This window comes from Radiomyces spectabilis, assembly GCF_025331425.1.
Source record: "Radiomyces spectabilis strain NRRL 2753 chromosome Unknown BYT42scaffold_12, whole genome shotgun sequence".
In the NCBI taxonomy this organism is placed as follows: Eukaryota; Fungi; Mucoromycota; class Mucoromycetes; order Mucorales; family Radiomycetaceae; genus Radiomyces; species Radiomyces spectabilis.
The window spans coordinates 1030691-1046867 of record NW_026251937.1 but is presented as its reverse complement, the minus strand read 5'-3'; the positions used below and the strand labels follow the sequence as shown (position 1 = coordinate 1046867).

At 45.4% G+C, this 16177-nt stretch overlaps 6 protein-coding genes across 6 annotated transcripts; 2 read left to right on the top strand and 4 right to left on the bottom strand.

Annotated features, from left to right (window-relative positions):
• Positions 1–174: 174 nt before the first annotated feature.
• Positions 175–4474, top strand: BYT42DRAFT_607642 (Vps53-like protein). Its single transcript, XM_051571178.1, has 18 exons — positions 175–855; positions 921–1072; positions 1162–1312; positions 1392–1462; positions 1520–1647; positions 1699–1785; positions 1869–1941; positions 2005–2147; positions 2226–2343; positions 2408–2514; positions 2588–2815; positions 2882–2972; positions 3027–3109; positions 3168–3392; positions 3462–3531; positions 3592–3677; positions 3741–3897; positions 3966–4474. Exons 1-18 carry the CDS (start codon positions 645–647, stop codon positions 4368–4370), a joined length of 2586 nt encoding a protein of 861 aa, XP_051420252.1. The 5' UTR covers positions 175–644; the 3' UTR covers positions 4371–4474.
• Position 4475: 1 nt separating this feature from the next.
• On the top strand, positions 4476–5759 carry BYT42DRAFT_583308 (uncharacterized protein). The gene is made up of 3 exons (XM_051569763.1): positions 4476–5196; positions 5267–5326; positions 5387–5759. The coding sequence occupies exons 1-3, from the start codon at positions 4570–4572 to the stop codon at positions 5567–5569; spliced, it is 870 nt and encodes a 289-aa protein (XP_051420251.1). The 5' UTR covers positions 4476–4569; the 3' UTR covers positions 5570–5759.
• A 102-nt stretch (positions 5760–5861) lies between these two features.
• On the bottom strand, positions 5862–6528 carry BYT42DRAFT_502102 (TLDc domain-containing protein; the record flags this gene model as incomplete). The annotated part of the gene is made up of 4 exons (XM_051564810.1): positions 5862–6003; positions 6065–6172; positions 6236–6300; positions 6370–6528. Coding segments are annotated over 4 exons (474 nt in total), but the record flags the coding sequence as incomplete, so codon positions are not given.
• A 674-nt stretch (positions 6529–7202) lies between these two features.
• BYT42DRAFT_617200 (uncharacterized protein) lies at positions 7203–9994 on the bottom strand (the record flags this gene model as incomplete). The annotated part of the gene is made up of 2 exons (XM_051572158.1): positions 7203–9477; positions 9582–9994. The coding sequence occupies 2 exons, from the start codon at positions 9992–9994 to the stop codon at positions 7203–7205; spliced, it is 2688 nt and encodes an 895-aa protein (XP_051420249.1).
• Positions 9995–11293: 1299 nt separating this feature from the next.
• BYT42DRAFT_583294 (uncharacterized protein) lies at positions 11294–13031 on the bottom strand. The gene is made up of 3 exons (XM_051569762.1): positions 12618–13031; positions 12412–12515; positions 11294–12345 (listed from the first exon to the last, which is right to left on the bottom strand). The coding sequence occupies exons 1-3, from the start codon at positions 12670–12672 to the stop codon at positions 11308–11310; spliced, it is 1197 nt and encodes a 398-aa protein (XP_051420248.1). The 5' UTR covers positions 12673–13031; the 3' UTR covers positions 11294–11307.
• Positions 13032–13563: 532 nt separating this feature from the next.
• Positions 13564–15609, bottom strand: BYT42DRAFT_583288 (Poly(A) polymerase central domain-containing protein). The gene is made up of 6 exons (XM_051569761.1): positions 15460–15609; positions 15169–15278; positions 15038–15091; positions 14538–14951; positions 13871–14444; positions 13564–13791 (listed from the first exon to the last, which is right to left on the bottom strand). The coding sequence occupies exons 1-6, from the start codon at positions 15602–15604 to the stop codon at positions 13610–13612; spliced, it is 1479 nt and encodes a 492-aa protein (XP_051420247.1). The 5' UTR covers positions 15605–15609; the 3' UTR covers positions 13564–13609.
• Between the last annotated feature and the right edge of the window lie 568 nt (positions 15610–16177).

Sequence of the window (16177 nt, the reverse complement as noted above, 5' to 3'; positions counted from 1 at the left end):
GCTTGACAAATTTATGGCTCTATATGTGAATAGGTGGCAAAGAAATGCTGTATAACACTCTTGTTCCCTAATGCAAGCAATTCATTTGAAGATTTTTAGGTATATCGGACGTGTCCGATTAAAACTCACGTTGCAAGTGTCGCATGACATTGATACCATATCTTTTCAGTGATTACGCGCTCCCAGGTGATGAAAAAGACAAAAACTCGGTCGAAAAATTTTAGCTTCCGATCCGCTTCCGTGGCAATGGAAAGAAAGGTGGGGATCTAGGGGATGAATTGGCCCACAGAGTGAAATAGCTATTGCTTTGACGAGACAGTGCTTAATAGTGGGAGCTGGACTGGAACTATCTGCCTTTTCCATCAAAGAACAAACGCGCTCTAAAAGATGCCGGCATAAGCAGCAAGATGCATATGAATATTTATTGTGATAAACCAAAAAAGAGAAATGTGTGCATCTATGCGAGTGTAAGAGATCTATTGGTAACTTTGTATGTGGACAAGCTGTATTTGGTGCTACGAGCGACTTGCATGACCAGGTAACGATCCCTGACTAAGAGCGTCCATTGTTAGGTTTCATTTGGGGGGTTTATCCTGCCCCACCTGGTGCTCGCAAGTCACACCAAGGCACGGCTGCTTTTGAAAATGGAAAAGACGAAGAGGAGCGGGCTCTCGATCGAAAAGCATGTCCAGCACGCCATGAATGCCAGCGAAACCGCCAACGAGGCCGACCCTGCATCCCATGCTGTTTCCACTGAACTGGAGCATCGCGTATTGACCATCCTCAATGTCAAAAATCCGCTCGACTCGCCCGACTTTAACGCCACCGAGTTCATCAATCGCTTGTTTCCAAACGGTACCCGTTTTTCTACATTCCGCCAAAAAAGTACGCTTTGCTTACGCTTTCTTGTCAATTTTTAGAGCAATCGTTGGCATCCGTTGATCATGTTTTGGACAAACTCGGGCGTAAAACTAAGGATGGCCGTGCCGAAGCTGAGCGATTGACGCACGCGCCATCCAACTTTGACAGCGAAGGAGCCCACGAATTACAGAAAGCCAAAGACGCCATCCAAGTAAGCGACTTTAGTTTTTTTTTTCGGGTCAACCGTCGGACGTTCCTGCAGTATCATTGATACCGATATATCTTTGTTGTTTCGCTTAGGATCTGTTTCAAAAAATCCAGGACATCAAGTCGAAAGCGGCTCAGTCCGAAGCGATGGTGCAGGATATCACGCAAGACGTCAAATCTTTGGATTACGCCAAACGGCATCTTACCCATTCCATGACCGTGTTAAAACGACTTCAAATGCTGGGTATAGTATCGCGTGTGCTTTTTGATACATTGGATCGTTTCACCTCTCATGCTGACCTGTGTATGTTCTGTGTGTGCAGTGACAGCCGTGGATCAACTGGAAACCATGTCGCAAAACAAGCAATACAAAGAGAGCGCTCAGTTACTGCAGGTAATGGATAGTAGTCCCAAATAGTTATACGAGTATTCATTTGATGATGTTGCACAGGCAGTCATGCAGCTCATGTCTCACTTCAAGTCATATAAAAGCGTCCCTCAGATCGGCGAGCTGTCCGAACGGATTCATACTCTGGAAAAGCGATTGGAAAGAAACGTGATTGATGAGTTTGAGCAAGGGTGAGTTATCCATCCGTATTTTGTGGGACCAAGTCGCTGACACACGAATAGACTTGATACGGAAGGTCGACCACAAAACCAACATTGGCTTTTGCATGACGCTTGTTTAGTGGCGGACGTCCTAGGCGATACGACAAAGTAAGGCATCGGAGGAGGATATAGAGGATGGGCTTGTATTTGCAAAGCGAATCGGACATCACGGATTTATTGTTCTTTCTAAGGGAAAAAATCATCAAGCGCTTTGTGGACCTGCAACTGTACGGCTATCGTCAGATCTTCCGTAGTTCGGAAGAGGTAAGACTGAACGTCATAAAAACAAGAAAAGAGACATTGGTCATGTAACGCACATGGTGGTAGGTATCGCAGATCGATAATATATCACGACGGTATGGGTTCCTGAAACGCATATTAAAAGCTTGTGACGAGGAGTACAGTGACATCTTCCCGTCCGCCTGGGCTGTCAGCGGCCGCATCAGTGAAAAATTCTGTATTTATACCCGGTAGGGACACAGGCGGGAAAAACATGGATGGAGAAGAGGAATAACAAGAAAAAACTCATTATGATGCTACGAATACAGAACCGACATCGAACAAGTGCTGTCTCTAGCCCAGCGCATCGACGTCAAGGACTTGCTTCGAGCATTACAGCTCACGCTGGAATTCGAATCACAATTGAGCAAACGTTATGAGAAACATGTACGTCTCTCGCAGGATGTGTAAGCAGAATTTAGTCCAAGGAATTAATCGTGCTTTGTTGCAGTACAAATATGATGAAAGTGATCAACGGCAACCCATGTTCCGCTTCGAAAAATCCATTTCCGTTAGCTTCCAGCCTTATTTGTGGGTTTACATTGAAGCGGAAGACAAGTAAGTCTACACTTGAATGCCTGCTGCTATTTGATTTCTTGTCAACACATCCTGATCCCATTTTGATTTTAAGAACTCTGAAATCAATGATCCAGTCTTATATTTCCTCTGATATGGTGGCGGATGAAGATGGAAGTATTGTGGTGCTGCCGTCCAGTACCGATCTTTTCTATTTTTATCGAGAAACACTCGTACAGTGTGCCAGGTTTTCCACGGGTAAAGCATTTTGGGACCTGTGCCAATTGTTTTCCAAGCATTTACAGAATTACTGCGACGAAATCCTCCTGGGAGGGCTTACTTGGTAAGACATGATAGTTCAACGCAAAGGTGTATTGCCACCCAATTGACACAAGCATGAAACTATTAGCACCGAGTCCAAGTTGGGCACATTGGAATACTATCGATTTGCGAGTTTGGCACTCAATACGGCCGATTACTGTTGTATCACGACGTCCCAAGTATGCACAGAGAAAGAGAACCTTTCGGCTCACCCACTGACTCTTTTTTTATAGCTTGAAGAAAAATTAAAAGAGAAAATCGATGCTGAATACAGGGAAAAGATCGATTTGCAATCGGTCAAAGACGCCTTTATGAGGTAAAACGACGACTCCAGTATAACTTTTTTACGGCGGTGATTCACATCATTTTATTAGAACGGTTTCATCGTGTGTGGATGCCATGGTGCGTAGCCTTGATACCGGGAGTGAGACGCAATTTCAACAAATGATGCGATTACCGTGGAGCACTATGGATACGGTGGGAGATCAGTCGGCGTATGTCAGCCAACTGCAAGAATCCATGAAACGGTATATTACCATGATCGGGAAAACCGTTGCCAACCGTCGCTACTTTCGAACATTTGGTGATCGATTTGTGGAGTAAGCGTCAACAGTGAACATTAAAAAAAGGGAACACAGGTCGAATGCAGCTTACACCATCCAATATAGAATGTTCATTAACAAATACTTGTCGCATGTATTACGATGTAAACCCATCACCGAGATTGGCGCAGAGCAGGCAAGTACACAGTTGAATAGCAAACTGGAGAACAACATCTAAATTTTGGAGCACTATTAGATGTTGTTAGATACCCATGCCATCAAAACGCTTCTGACGGATATTCCCTTGATGGGAGCAGACCAACAAACCACTGTACCTGCATCGTAAGTGATTACCCGCATGATTTTCTGTTCATGTTCAACTAGACTCATCTGCGTCTGTTTTAGCTATGGTAAACTGGTCAGTCGTGGTATTTCCAAAATCGAGACGCTACTTAAAACGGTCATGACGCCTGTCGATCCACCCGAGGGCTATGTGGAAAGCTACATCTTTTTGATTGGCGATAAAAGTATCGCCAACTTTACACGTGTGCTGGAACTCAAGGTACGAATGAAAACTGATAGATTATGACGCTTATCCCTAATAATATGTGTATTGCCTGTGTTGTATAGGGTCTGAAAAAGCCAGATCAAGCTCCATTGATAGATCTATTTCAACGTCGGGCGACGCAACATGCCGACTTATTGGAGAGTTCGCCGGTGTTGGCCATGATCGAATCTCAACCGTCTTCATCTTCCTTGGTTTCCTCGAATTTCCCCAATGCCCTCAGCACGTCGCTCTCCACCATCGCCACGTCCGCTTCCAATTTCAACCCACAGACGTTGCCGTCGTTTGGCCGCAACGCTTTATCGTCACCCTTCTCCCCCACGCTTGATGGACCCGCTTCCTCCTCTTCACTGTCCCCTGCAGGCAGCAAGGCAGGCCGCTTAAATGAAAACTTTAGAAAACTCGTCATGACCGGCATGGCATTCCGAAAAGACTTGCAAGAACGAAGGGAGCAAAACCAGAATGAATAAAAACCCTATTTTTTACACGTGGAACGCCCGGAGTCCAAAAAACCAATCCTGCGTGCCAACCAAATAAAAAATAACAAAAGGAAAAAAAAAAATCAAGGCAGTTTATCATAATTCATCAAGAGCGGGCTTTCTTTTCCTTTTGCTTCTTTGTCCGTGCCCTTGTCATTGCAGATTAACCATTTGGCAGTAAGAATCTTGCATGGCGTCCGTCAATCAACTCAATTTTCGCGTATCGAAACGTCGACAGGGTCCGTCGCCTGAAACAAAGGACGTGAAACCGACAGCTACCAAGCCGACATCACCGTCAGCGGCATCGTCGTCTGTTCCACGCTCAACATTAAAGTCAATACCACGATCGGCGAGAGCACGATCGGCCAACGTCAGGGCCAACCATTCTATTAAGCAGTATTTTGCTGTCAACAAGAAACAAACGGCAGGTCCGCCTAGAGTTGAAACCGCATCCACCGCATCGGCTGTTCCTGCCGGACCTTCGTCACCGTGTGAAACCCACGATCCGGCGGTCGCTGATGAGAAGAATACAGATAAAAACCCATTCACATCTTCGTCATTGGAAAAGAAAAGAAAGGAGGTCAATCTTACGGCAACCGAACAATCATCAAACAAGCCAGGCACCTATGATGATGATGAAGAAGAAGTACCTCTTGTTTGTCGAGTCAGACAATCAGTTCCGATGGCGACCGTTCTGTGGGCTCAGGTGTTGGAGGAACTTGATAACCAGTCCATCACAAATCAATTGGCGGCCGATACGGACGGATGCTTGATGAAAGATGAACGTGAGGCCGTCCATTACAATGCTTCCGATGCGGTAAGGTCTTTCTTTTGAAAAAAAATATCGTCGCGGCACTGACGATGGCACTTCTCTTTCCCATCTGTAGCCCATATCTATGGCCTCCATCCGACGCAAGCGAAAGCAAGATCATCTCAGCACGATTCGCGTAAGTTGCTTATTTGTCAATATGCTTGTTTATTTTCGATTTGTGCTCATTCCTTGGCAGCGGTTACGTCCACGCACATCCAAACAAAACATGACGATCTACGATTATTGCAACGAATATGCTCTAGACGAAAGTGATTCGGAAGACGAAATCCTGGAACGACCTATCCGACGGCGCATGTCCGCAGAAGAAACGCAGTCGTTCTTTGATCACATTGCACAGGAAATACTGTGTTACGAATAGAAATAACCACCAAAAGAACAAAAAGGCCAAAGGGCGTTTGGTCTTTTCTGGAGATTCCCATTGCATTATTCGTTGTTCCAATGCCATAGGCTTGAGTCCATGTATGAATATCACCCTCGTTGATATCAACATAGACATAAAAACTTTATCACATCATTGCGGAAACGTACTGCTTTATCAATACTTGGGATATATGAATGACGAACATAGTCATGGTCCGCGATAATGCATTGCTTTATGGTACATGTTGGTTGATGGCATGAGAGTAAAAGATAAAATTGGCACCGTTGTTTTAAATAACAAAGCCCCACAGCTCTATTTCCATGTATTCAAAGGACCCGGTTTTCGACAAGGGAGGATTACCAAATGTGGCACATGCTTCGGTATTTCCATGGATCAAGTCTTCATGCAACCATAATCCACATCGACCGTTTCTATTCCAATTTAATACGTCAAGGCGCCGCCATCATCCTAAACCTTCTCAAATGGGGTTACCCTCCGCCTACAATGATGGTGTGGCGATCAGAGTAGATAAAATACGTATTGGCTTCTGTCCATCGATAAATAGTCAAGCCCGAGGTGGGAGTGGCTTGCCACAGGAAGCTGGTCAAAAAGATGGATCATAACCAACTTGTGCATTTCGTCTGTAGGATGAATCCAGCTTACCTTTCGCCTGAACCATAGTAGGTGGAACTGATGTGCAACGTTTCAGAGAGATAAGCACCTATCAACTGCATTGTATTCCCCAATACGGTAGATTAGAAATCCGTCAGATTGAGCCACTTTGAAACGCTCTTTACTTCGTCATTCGTTGTGTGTACCGCCAGAAGTAAGCTTAAACCTTGATAGTTTTTGACACATTCGTAAAGTGTACTCATACTTGCTCCGTGCTGCGTGAGACTAAAGATAAGGGTCCAGATCGGCATCATGGCCACGCGTCTCGGAAGGTGCTGTCGGAGCTAAACTGAACTTGAGAAATCCACCGGAGATATCAGCCCCATTCTGCCTTACGTGATCTGCTAGATCTTGATGAAGACAACTGGCCTTGTCGGGTTGGCAGCCTGCCAATATGACATGATCTGGAAGCGAACGATCGACGGGTGTGGCCTGATGCTCGACGGGTGTGTGGACATGACTACTTTGTTCGGTTTGTTGGTGATGATGACCAGAAGAGGCGCCACAAGAGTGCTGGCTTCCTTGACACCATAAGTGGAACCATTCGCAGTGACCATGCGTGACATGTTCATTCAAACGATTCAACTGTTGCAAAGTGACGGTGGCTTGGGAACCGTCGGTCTCTGTCTCGGTCAAAGTGCGTTCGGCCATGACTTTATCGGTGACCAGGGGAGCCACGGCGGCTACCATGCCATTTTTTGGGATTAGATGGGTGCGATGGCCCATCAAAAAAGGAATGCGCTTTTGGCTTTTACCTTGCCAGAAATAATGAAGCTATTTATCATTGAAACGTCTCACCTGCACATAAATACCAAAGCAGAAAACAAGACATCATTATGACAATTGTACCGATCATGATATGCATGAACATCAAACTTTTTTTTTTAATGACAGACACATGAAGAGAAAAAAAAAAGGCAAGGAAAAACTATTGTGATGAACAGGCTCACTACCGGTTTTAGCTTTGACAGCATCGGAAGCCACAAAAGACGTAAGGATAAGCGACCTGGTACCAGTTGCGGAAAGACCAACGTTCGGCGATTCGTGGATGCGTAGCCCAGCTACCACCCAAGATGGTGCGATGTTTACCGTCAAAGAAATCTGAAGAATAGCCAGGATAGATGGTGGATGTTTCGTAGCCGGGATATCGGTCCCACACTGTACTTGTCCACTCCCATACGTCACCCAATGTATGGATCTCATCGTTGCTCACGTCAGTTGGATGCCACTGTGCAAAGCCGATATTGGGAATCTTGCTCCTCGCCATACGGGAAGCTGCTTGTCGGAATCGCAACAGTTCATGCTCGGTCGGTAAACGCATACCTTGGTAATGTGCGTAAGCTTCGGCATCTGCACAACACACTTGAACCGGCCAATGCATGGCATACGATAGAGGACACAGACCAAACACGGTTTTCACCCCGACTTCTTGTTCCCCATCCTCGCCTTGCATCCATTCCCAGGACGCTGGTAATTTCTTGTGTACGGCATTGGTGGCTTGCAGATACGCCAGGTATTCACCATTCGTCACCGGGCGGGTTTGGATTTGGAAGGGGGCTCCAACATCCACTGTGCGACGGGGATGCTCGTTATCCCATCCATACTCTACATTGGACGCATTCACCTCAAGTCGGTCGTCACATTCAGGATCATGGTGACCAATGGTGACGGAACCAGCATCAATAGGCACCAAGGGAGCCGCATCCAGGCACCGGTCGCGCTTTTCAATCCGAGATTCATACCTGGATGGGTGCATCAAGGCGAGTTTCCACGATGGCCAAGCGACGTGTTGTGGTGGTTGGATGTTGGGGCTCTGAACCAGCATGTAAAGTAAGGTTTCCAAATGCATCGCTTCATGTTCAAAACACATCCAGGTAATGCGTGCTTTTCGTTGACGTTCCGGCATCGCCATCCACTCCTCGTTGTCACAGTGCTCAGTTTCCCATTGCAGCAGGATCCGTTCCAGTCGGTTACGAATGTTTTGCTGGTATCGCATCATGTCATTAATGGACGGCCAGTCTGTGTCGTTGGTGGGGACTTCCGAGTGAGGATGGCATTGGGTCGGATCATCCATGTCAGGGTCAATGCCACGTTCGAAAATGTCGGCAAAGTGGGCCGGTTCCGTCAGCGGCTGTCCATCGACCTTGTGACGTGTCAGCAAAATATCCAAAAAGCCCGGGATGTGTCCAAGGTAAAAGATGAAAGGATGACGCAACGCAATAGGTCGTTCAAACAACATGGTCTTGTGGTCCAGCATGGTTCGCGTAACATGGTCCCATGATCGCCACAGTTGCTGCCATTCCTGCAGAGTAGGCACCGTCGTTGGCCAACGCGCCTTGGCCAAGGACGCCATCGTTTGATCAGCTCCAGCAGCGACCTCATCGTCTTCCCCCGCCGTCTGTAAATGAGGGTCGTTGCATACACAACAATCCAACCTTTCATCTTCCACGATTGCCTTGGGATCCACGAACCCGGTGATACGCCGCTTGAACAAGAAGGGACGACATTCCGCCACGACCAACCGATACTGATCCTCGTCATCCGTCCACATGTCGGCCAAGTTTAATTCCGCCGAGTTGAGAATTTGATCGATTTCTTCCGTTGAGTATTTGTAAGAGTGTTCCACATGGATCAGTTCATCCTTCTTCAAGCGGATCTCGTTGACACCGTTCTTGTTTTTGTACTGCATGGTCATGTCTTCCAAGGCACGGTAATGAGCTGTGTGACGACCAATGGTACGTTGATACCGGGTATCGTAAGCAAATTTTGATCGGTCAAACAGGTTGTGACCAAGAATGGTGTTGACATGATCCAGGCCGTTCATGATAAATTCTCTCGTCACCCCTTGAGCATCGTTGTAAGCAGCTTCAATCTTGGCAGGTTCATTGCGCTGATCGAACCCAATGACACAGAAATCACCCGGTTGCAAGCATGTCCGTTGAATACGACGCAAAAAGTCGGCGGATTCATGGCGACTTTGGTTGCCAATGGAACTACCAAGCCAAAGCACCATTTTATGGGTGGGATTCTTGTCATATGTAAAATTGTGATTGATCCATGGAATGCCCTGATCATAGGTTCCCAGCAAACCCTTGAGTTCGACATACTGGAACTCGCCCAACGAAGCCAGCGAACGTTCCAGCTCATGCTGATCCAAATCCAAAGCATAGTAAGTCACGCGAAGTCGTCTTCTTTCCACGGCCTGCAGGATAATTTGCGTCTTTTTTAGTGACCTACACAAACAGAAAATTAGGGGTGGGGTGTGAGTCACTTTTTGTCTCCATGTTTGTTCATGCCAGCTGGTTTGTTTATCCAGCCAATGCCCGACGATACAAACCCAGCGCCTAATTCGACCAAAATACTGCCATCCTTCAACCTGTCTGCCAGTTGATCGGCTCGACGGAGCAAAATATTCCTTTCGGCTTCGGTAAGATAGTATTCCGGGAGATGGGTGATTTCATCAAACAATTGCAGACCACGCGTATCATACAGAACAAAGGTAGGAATGGATTTTTGTCCAAAGGGCTTATTGAGCGAGTCCATCAAGGTATCGACCAAATCATCACTGTTAAACGCATCCACAGAAGGATCTGTGGAAGCTGGCGGCGATGGAGGTCTCGCACTGTCATGACCGGGAACCTGGGCTCCCATCTTGGTGGTGGAAAGCTTGACCGTACCGTACTCTGGGGTTCGGATATCCAGGATTTCATAACCGGACGAAGGTGGTGAGAAACTACGTGCAGTAGACATGGTTGATCAAAATTGATTGATTGATATGTAAAAAAGATATATAAAAAAAAACTGAATGAAGCGGATAGAAATCTATTTCTTTTTGGGTTTTGTCGGTGATTCTGTTGAAGAGTGACAAAAATAAAAAGAAAAAGAAGGAAACAAACAGTGATCAAAGAGAAAGAATAAGAAAAACGCTTGGATTTATCACGATCGGGTCTTTTTATGTTATTTTTGGAAAATCATGCTTTATTTTTTTTTTTTCACACTAAACGGTCTGGTTGAATACAAAAGAAGTCATTTGAGGTGTGCAGGCACCTTGGCCTTTTCTATCTTACCGCAGGAATCTAGAAAAAGGAAGCGGTTTCTAATGACTGCGGACATGCAATTCTGGAAAAAGCTGCAAGAAAAAAGGGCGTGGGAGAACTCATATGATCTAACAGTATGTCGTCATTTGGCACGCAAGCATTACCGCCCTCACCCAAAGACCTTACCCTATTTGGTAGTGGTCTGTGATACATTCAACAATAGCATAAGCGTGCGCATTGAAGATCGGGGCAGAAGACTTGAAAGGGAAGGAAGCGATCGATCAGCCATAGAAAATAAATAAAAAAGAATGACATGGGAAATTTGTATCAAGTTTAGCGCGTTGGTTGCATTTGATATGCCACCATGTGTATACAACTAAGGAAGCGATGAGGGGGATTAATGTGTATCCCGATGAACCACCAACTTTTGTCATGTCTTTTTACCTTTCATCCTAATCAAACAAACATTCAAGTGAGTCGGTCAAACGGTTAAAGTAAGCACCGGTCCAACAATTATTTTTTTCTGCAGAATTTTGCAATGCCAAATTTATGATGTGTCACGTCTATTTGGTATGAGTTTAGACTTTTTGGGCTTGGATAATGGTGTAGAACGGTATAGTGCTTCAAGCATGCAGATGGGTCAATGTAAATAGGAAATACAAAGTACGTGATACGAACAAGGATATAAAAGCATAAAAGGAATGGATATAAAAAACGACGATCAAACGGGGCAACGACCGATTAAGCAACCGCACGTCTTCGAGCGCGAAATAATGACCAGACGCTCCATGATTTTCGTGCAACCGAACGCTGCTTTGTCGGGTCGGGTTGCGCTTTGGCTTGTTCTTCCAATGCAGCAAGTTCCTCCAATCGTTGACGTGCAGGTTGGTAGTTCTCATTGGCGGCGAGTTTATAATATTCCGCCGCTACCGCATGATTATGCTGCCAGCCTTCGCTTAAATAAAACCTAACAACCATAACAAAAAAAAAAAAAAAAAAAAAAAAAAAAAACCATACATTGAGTTGCTATGTTTCCCGCATGTTTCCAATGCAATAACATTGAGCTCGTATGGGAAAAAGAAAAAAAAAACACACATACATTTCGCCGAGCATGTAACGTGCATAATTCTGCGGTGCATCTTGCTGACTGGCGGCTTTTTGATAGTATTCAAAGGACCGCATGAGATCTTTGGGCACGCCCATGCCTGCACGGTACATATCGCCTAGACATGTTTGGCAATAGCCCAGTCCGGAGGGCCACAGATCGTCACCTTTCATACACCAGTAATGAGCCTGCTCAAAGTCACGTTGGATGCCTTTGATGTGACCTTCAAAGTAGATCCGCGCCAACGTTTCCACCGCCAATGGGAATCCCTGCTCCCCAGACTGAGTGAGCCAAAAAATGGCCTGTCGCACGTCCACCGCAATCCCGCCTAATGAGTGTAACAGCGCATCGCCCACAATAAACTGACAATATTGCTCCCCAACATTCTCTGCTACGCGACGCGCATATCGATACGCTTTATCGATATCACGTGGTAACGTTTCACTGCCTTCATAATAAACACGGGCCAGATCCGTCAAGGCACGTACGTCGGCTGCCGACATGGTCCGTCGCTGGCTCTCGGTTTTGGACGCCACCGATTCATACCGTTCCAGACTCTGTTCCAAGTTGTACTGATTCGGGTACTTGAACGGATCGCTCATAATACTCGCCAGTTCGACCGTGGCAGCTTCATGTCCTGCATCGGCGGCTTTCTGTAAATAACTGACGCCCTTGGACGTATCTTGATCCAATCCAATACCATCCAGAAATAACAATCCTACTAAATGGCACATGGTTTTCTGTCCATCATTGGCTTGCTGTAATACAGTGTCCAGCAAACTCTGGGATCCCGTGTTGTTCGCACCCAACTCGGTCACGCACGGTAAAATAGCACCCGACAGCCGACGATCAAACACACTACGTGCCCATATCGCCGCCTCTCGCTTATCATTTGGATCACTCGTCGACTCGTCTTCTAATATAGTGCACAGTTTGATTTTTGCTTCTACATCTCCCTGCTTCCACATGGCCAGGTTAGTTTTCCATCTCTTTCGATTGCTTTTACTGCCACAACAGGATCGAACCTTGGCTGCTTTTAAACGCAAAAAGTCAAATGCTTCATGCGCAAGTGTATCTTGATCATTGTCCGAGTTTCGGTGCGATGTTTGTGTTTGAATAACTTCGACAGCTGACGTGAATCAACAATAAGCCTGTTAGGTCTTCTTTTTTTCTCCTTGCATAGACCCTGGCGGCTAAAGCGATAAAGGTAAAAGGTCATTGTTGTTCGTACCTTTAATAAGATGTAATGCGGTGGGGGTGCTTTCCAGTAGCTGATCAAATGTCATCGTAACGTTGCCGAAGCGTGCAGATGTCCCATAGCTTAAAATTCTGAACTGTCGAACCCATACTTACAGAAAAAAAAAAACTTGGCAACTCCGATCCAGTGAAACCATGCCTCCTTCCTCTTTTCATAACGGAGTTTCTGGTCTTTTTGATCGCTCTCCCTACTTTATATTTCTTATTCTGTCTTGAGCAATCCCGGGGATGGGGAAGGATATTGGGAAGAGTTTAAATACTAAACTAGCATTATAAAGTTTCTGTCGTCTAGAATATTGACTGAGATTATTTCCATAGCAATTAATATGGGAACCCATCAGATTGTATGCTTTACACAAACAAATCGCATGTCCTATAGAAGAGCCTTTCTTTTTTCTTTTTCTAATATTTATTGGTGGATAAAGAATCTAAATGAAAAAGAAAAAAAAAAGAGGAAGAGAGAGACTTTGTGTGTGTGAGTGAGAATGTGAGAGAGAGCATAAGATGAGGAAAAAAAATGGGAGATCCGAGTCGAGCAAAAGGAAGAAAAGGGAATACCAGATTCCCCGATGAATGGGTCCTGCTTTCCCAACTGTGGCATCCGACGATATCTATGTGATAATAAGCACTCTATGCCGACGATTACATGACTTGCAGTTACAAGGATCAGCGGTAGCCGAACATCGTCATCCACCCCAGGAAAAATTTTGTTCTCATCAAGACCGTGGTGTTCAGAGTCGCTTCTTCATTGCACCCCAAAATGAAAGAAAAAGTAAAACTGTTCTTGAAAAGGACAATCGAATTATTAGATGATCCAATAATGATGGAGCAAGCCGTATTTTTACTCTACCTTATACTTTCACGGGCGAACGATTTGATTTGGTTCCCTGATTGATAAGGTCGGCTGGTAACATGGCACTAAAAAAGGTCATGCATCCACAAAAAAAAAAAAAAAATCATTATCAATCAGATCAAAATCCCATTTTCAACCAAAACGAGGCGGGACCACGCGTGTGTAATATACCCTTTCAAATTTTTCACAATGATACTCATGAACGCCTCGTCGAATTTATCCCATGACTTGACCGATTTAAGAAACTCTTGCATAGGCCACACAAGATTCAGCTGTCGCGGACCTGAAGATCCATCTGCGCCATTTGAGAATCACAATCTATTAGCTCGCCCGTTTTTTTTTATTCCGTATTAGTGCAAAAAATTTATGCTTACCTGGTTTCGGTTCGACGTGAAGTCCAATGAAAAAACTGGTGGTATAGACAGGTCGAAGACAGCGTTCTTGATCTTCGGATAAATTCATGTTCTCCTTGATTTGATCAATATGATTCACATCCGTGCCGCCTTCACCCAGAGAAAATGTACGCTCAGGCAAATAATTACCATGGGCGGCATCCCATCTTTCCTTATCGGATAAACAGTAATGCACTCGATCGATGCCTTTGATGTATGGATGCGCTAATACAAGCATATCCACAAGTTCCAACTTTAGCACCAGTTGCCGCAGCCGCGATTCCACCAACCCGTGCCACTCGAGCTGCGTCTCGGCTGAATCCGAACTAGCAATCACTTGCAGATAGTGTTTGTACGCCTGAAAGAAATTGCTCTCTTCAAACAACTCTTCCCAACTCCCGTTCCCCACCATGGTCCTTTCAGCAATCTCGGCGGCTCGCTTGAATTCCTGAATCATGATAATTCTGGTCGAATCAGTCACATTGTGGGTCGCACACATGGAAGGATACGCGGGCGTAATGATGGGCATACGGTGACTCTTATCAGCAGGATACAACTATCAACCAATTTGAAAATAATGAGTGGCCAAGTTCCGAAAAAGCTAAGAGCTTGGTGGGTGTGAGCGTCAGTTCCTCTGTTTGTTTCCTACCTTTGGATTCCATATTCGGACCTGGAGTGGTCCGTCTTCCATCGGTTTCAAGAGTACCGGTTGGGGCCATTTCCACTGGTACATGATACGGAAAAAACGTGTAACGATGGCGGCCGCACATGCATTGGGAAAAAGCTGACAGATATGGGCGACAAGCATTGCCCACGCGACACCGCCCAAGAATCCCATGATGTTTGAATAAATCGCGCGTTGTTTGGCCCACAATTTGATGGTACGCAAGGCCAACCGAAATGCAGGTATATTAGGAACCAGTCGAAGAATTTCGTCCGTGACACGCGATCCATTCAGACTACGAATGCAACGTTCATCCAAATTCCGTAACAGATTGTTATCTGCCAGTTGAAGATCATCCCGAACCGACTCGACATCCAAACGTGCACATACAAAGTCGATCTATTAAAAAAGCCAAAATCCATGGATAAGTTTATGGGAAAAGAAACAGAAACTGCCCCCCAAGAAAAACAGAACACTAGACTTACAGGAATGCCGGAAAAGTGCATTTTGATGACAGGCACATAGGCATCGACTACTGCCTGGAATTCGTCAATAAAGAAGGAGACAAATGTCAGTGACGAGAAACGCGGCCTACTGTAATTTATAGCTGACTTACCGTAAGTTCGGATACTTCAGGTCTTTCCTTCAACATGTCAAACATCAAAGTAAAAAAATGCTCTCTGCCAACATGTCTAGGAAATACACACAAGGTATCGATATCAGCACCTAATATCAGTGAATAAACAAGAATAAAAAATAATACACAAAGTGTTGATATGCAATCCTGCTCCCATTTTGCCCGTCCACCTGTCAGTTATGCGTCCCCGTTTGGCCCGAATTCTCCAGACACGGATAGTCAAACACTGGGAAACGCGGGAGGAAGAAAAGGGAAAAAATGATAATTTACCTGCACTGTGCACACCCAAACGGTAGCTGCCAAACGTAAAGATTTTGCCGCCGGCTTCTCTTGCCGCCACGTCAGAAAACCCTTTCATCTTGCTGATGCGGAACACGAATTCCTTGACAAGTTTATCGAGCTTCCCCAAAACCATCAATCTATCCATGACAAAAGTAGAGAAGAAAAACAAGAACAAGACAAGGGATTAGTACTCGCGCAGATAGCATACAAAATGAACAGAAAGGAAAAGAAGATGCAGTGTATTCCAATAATTACCGTTTTTGAGCTTCTTGATCACTTTCAAAGAGACCGTAATCGTGTAAAGTTCTGACGAGATTATCGGTGAGCCTAAGCTCGTGATCGGTCGGTGGCACTGTCGGTATTAAGCCGGCCACACCCAGCGGACGAGGCGTTTCATGAGACATGAAGCTGTTCGGGTACGGTGGGATCGATGGATCGCTAAGGGTGCAGGTACGGATCTCTCTCCTTGTGCCTTAACTTTATTGCACTTGGGTTCGAAAAAAAACGAGGAACAATTTCAAAAAATTGAAAGCCGGTCTTGTCGTGACTCTTTCACTAAAAAAACACTCCGCCTCTCTTGCATTGAGCCAATCAAAACGCCAACTTGTCGTTTCTCTCTTTTTCTTTTTTGGCCGCTCACCACCGTTAGCATTGCTTTGTTTTCTTACAGCGCTTGTCGCTGTTGACTTGGGTGAAAGGCCATCTT

Excerpts from the sequence above, each read along its gene's own strand:
- BYT42DRAFT_607642 (XM_051571178.1), top strand. The coding sequence starts at position 645 with ATGGAAAAGACGAAGAGGAGCGGGCTCTCGATCGAAAAGCATGTCCAG. Across the intron at positions 1,073-1,161 it reads AAGCCAAAGACGCCATCCAA|GATCTGTTTCAAAAAATCCA; the intron begins GTAAGCGACTTT and ends TGTTTCGCTTAG. Across the intron at positions 3,898-3,965 it reads CACGTGTGCTGGAACTCAAG|GGTCTGAAAAAGCCAGATCA; the intron begins GTACGAATGAAA and ends TGTGTTGTATAG.
- BYT42DRAFT_583308 (XM_051569763.1), top strand. The coding sequence starts at position 4,570 with ATGGCGTCCGTCAATCAACTCAATTTTCGCGTATCGAAACGTCGACAG. Across the intron at positions 5,197-5,266 it reads ATTACAATGCTTCCGATGCG|CCCATATCTATGGCCTCCAT; the intron begins GTAAGGTCTTTC and ends TCCCATCTGTAG. Across the intron at positions 5,327-5,386 it reads ATCATCTCAGCACGATTCGC|CGGTTACGTCCACGCACATC; the intron begins GTAAGTTGCTTA and ends ATTCCTTGGCAG.
- BYT42DRAFT_583294 (XM_051569762.1), bottom strand. The coding sequence starts at position 12,672 with ATGACATTTGATCAGCTACTGGAAAGCACCCCCACCGCATTACATCTT. Across the intron at positions 12,516-12,617 it reads CGCATTACATCTTATTAAAG|CTGTCGAAGTTATTCAAACA; the intron begins GTACGAACAACA and ends GATTCACGTCAG. Across the intron at positions 12,346-12,411 it reads TGCGTTTAAAAGCAGCCAAG|CAGGGAGATGTAGAAGCAAA; the intron begins GTTCGATCCTGT and ends GCCATGTGGAAG.
- BYT42DRAFT_583288 (XM_051569761.1), bottom strand. The coding sequence starts at position 15,604 with ATGGTTTTGGGGAAGCTCGATAAACTTGTCAAGGAATTCGTGTTCCGC. Across the intron at positions 14,952-15,037 it reads TGCACTTTTCCGGCATTCCT|ATCGACTTTGTATGTGCACG; the intron begins GTAAGTCTAGTG and ends CTTTTTTAATAG. Across the intron at positions 13,792-13,870 it reads TCACGTCGAACCGAAACCAG|ATGGATCTTCAGGTCCGCGA; the intron begins GTAAGCATAAAT and ends CAAATGGCGCAG.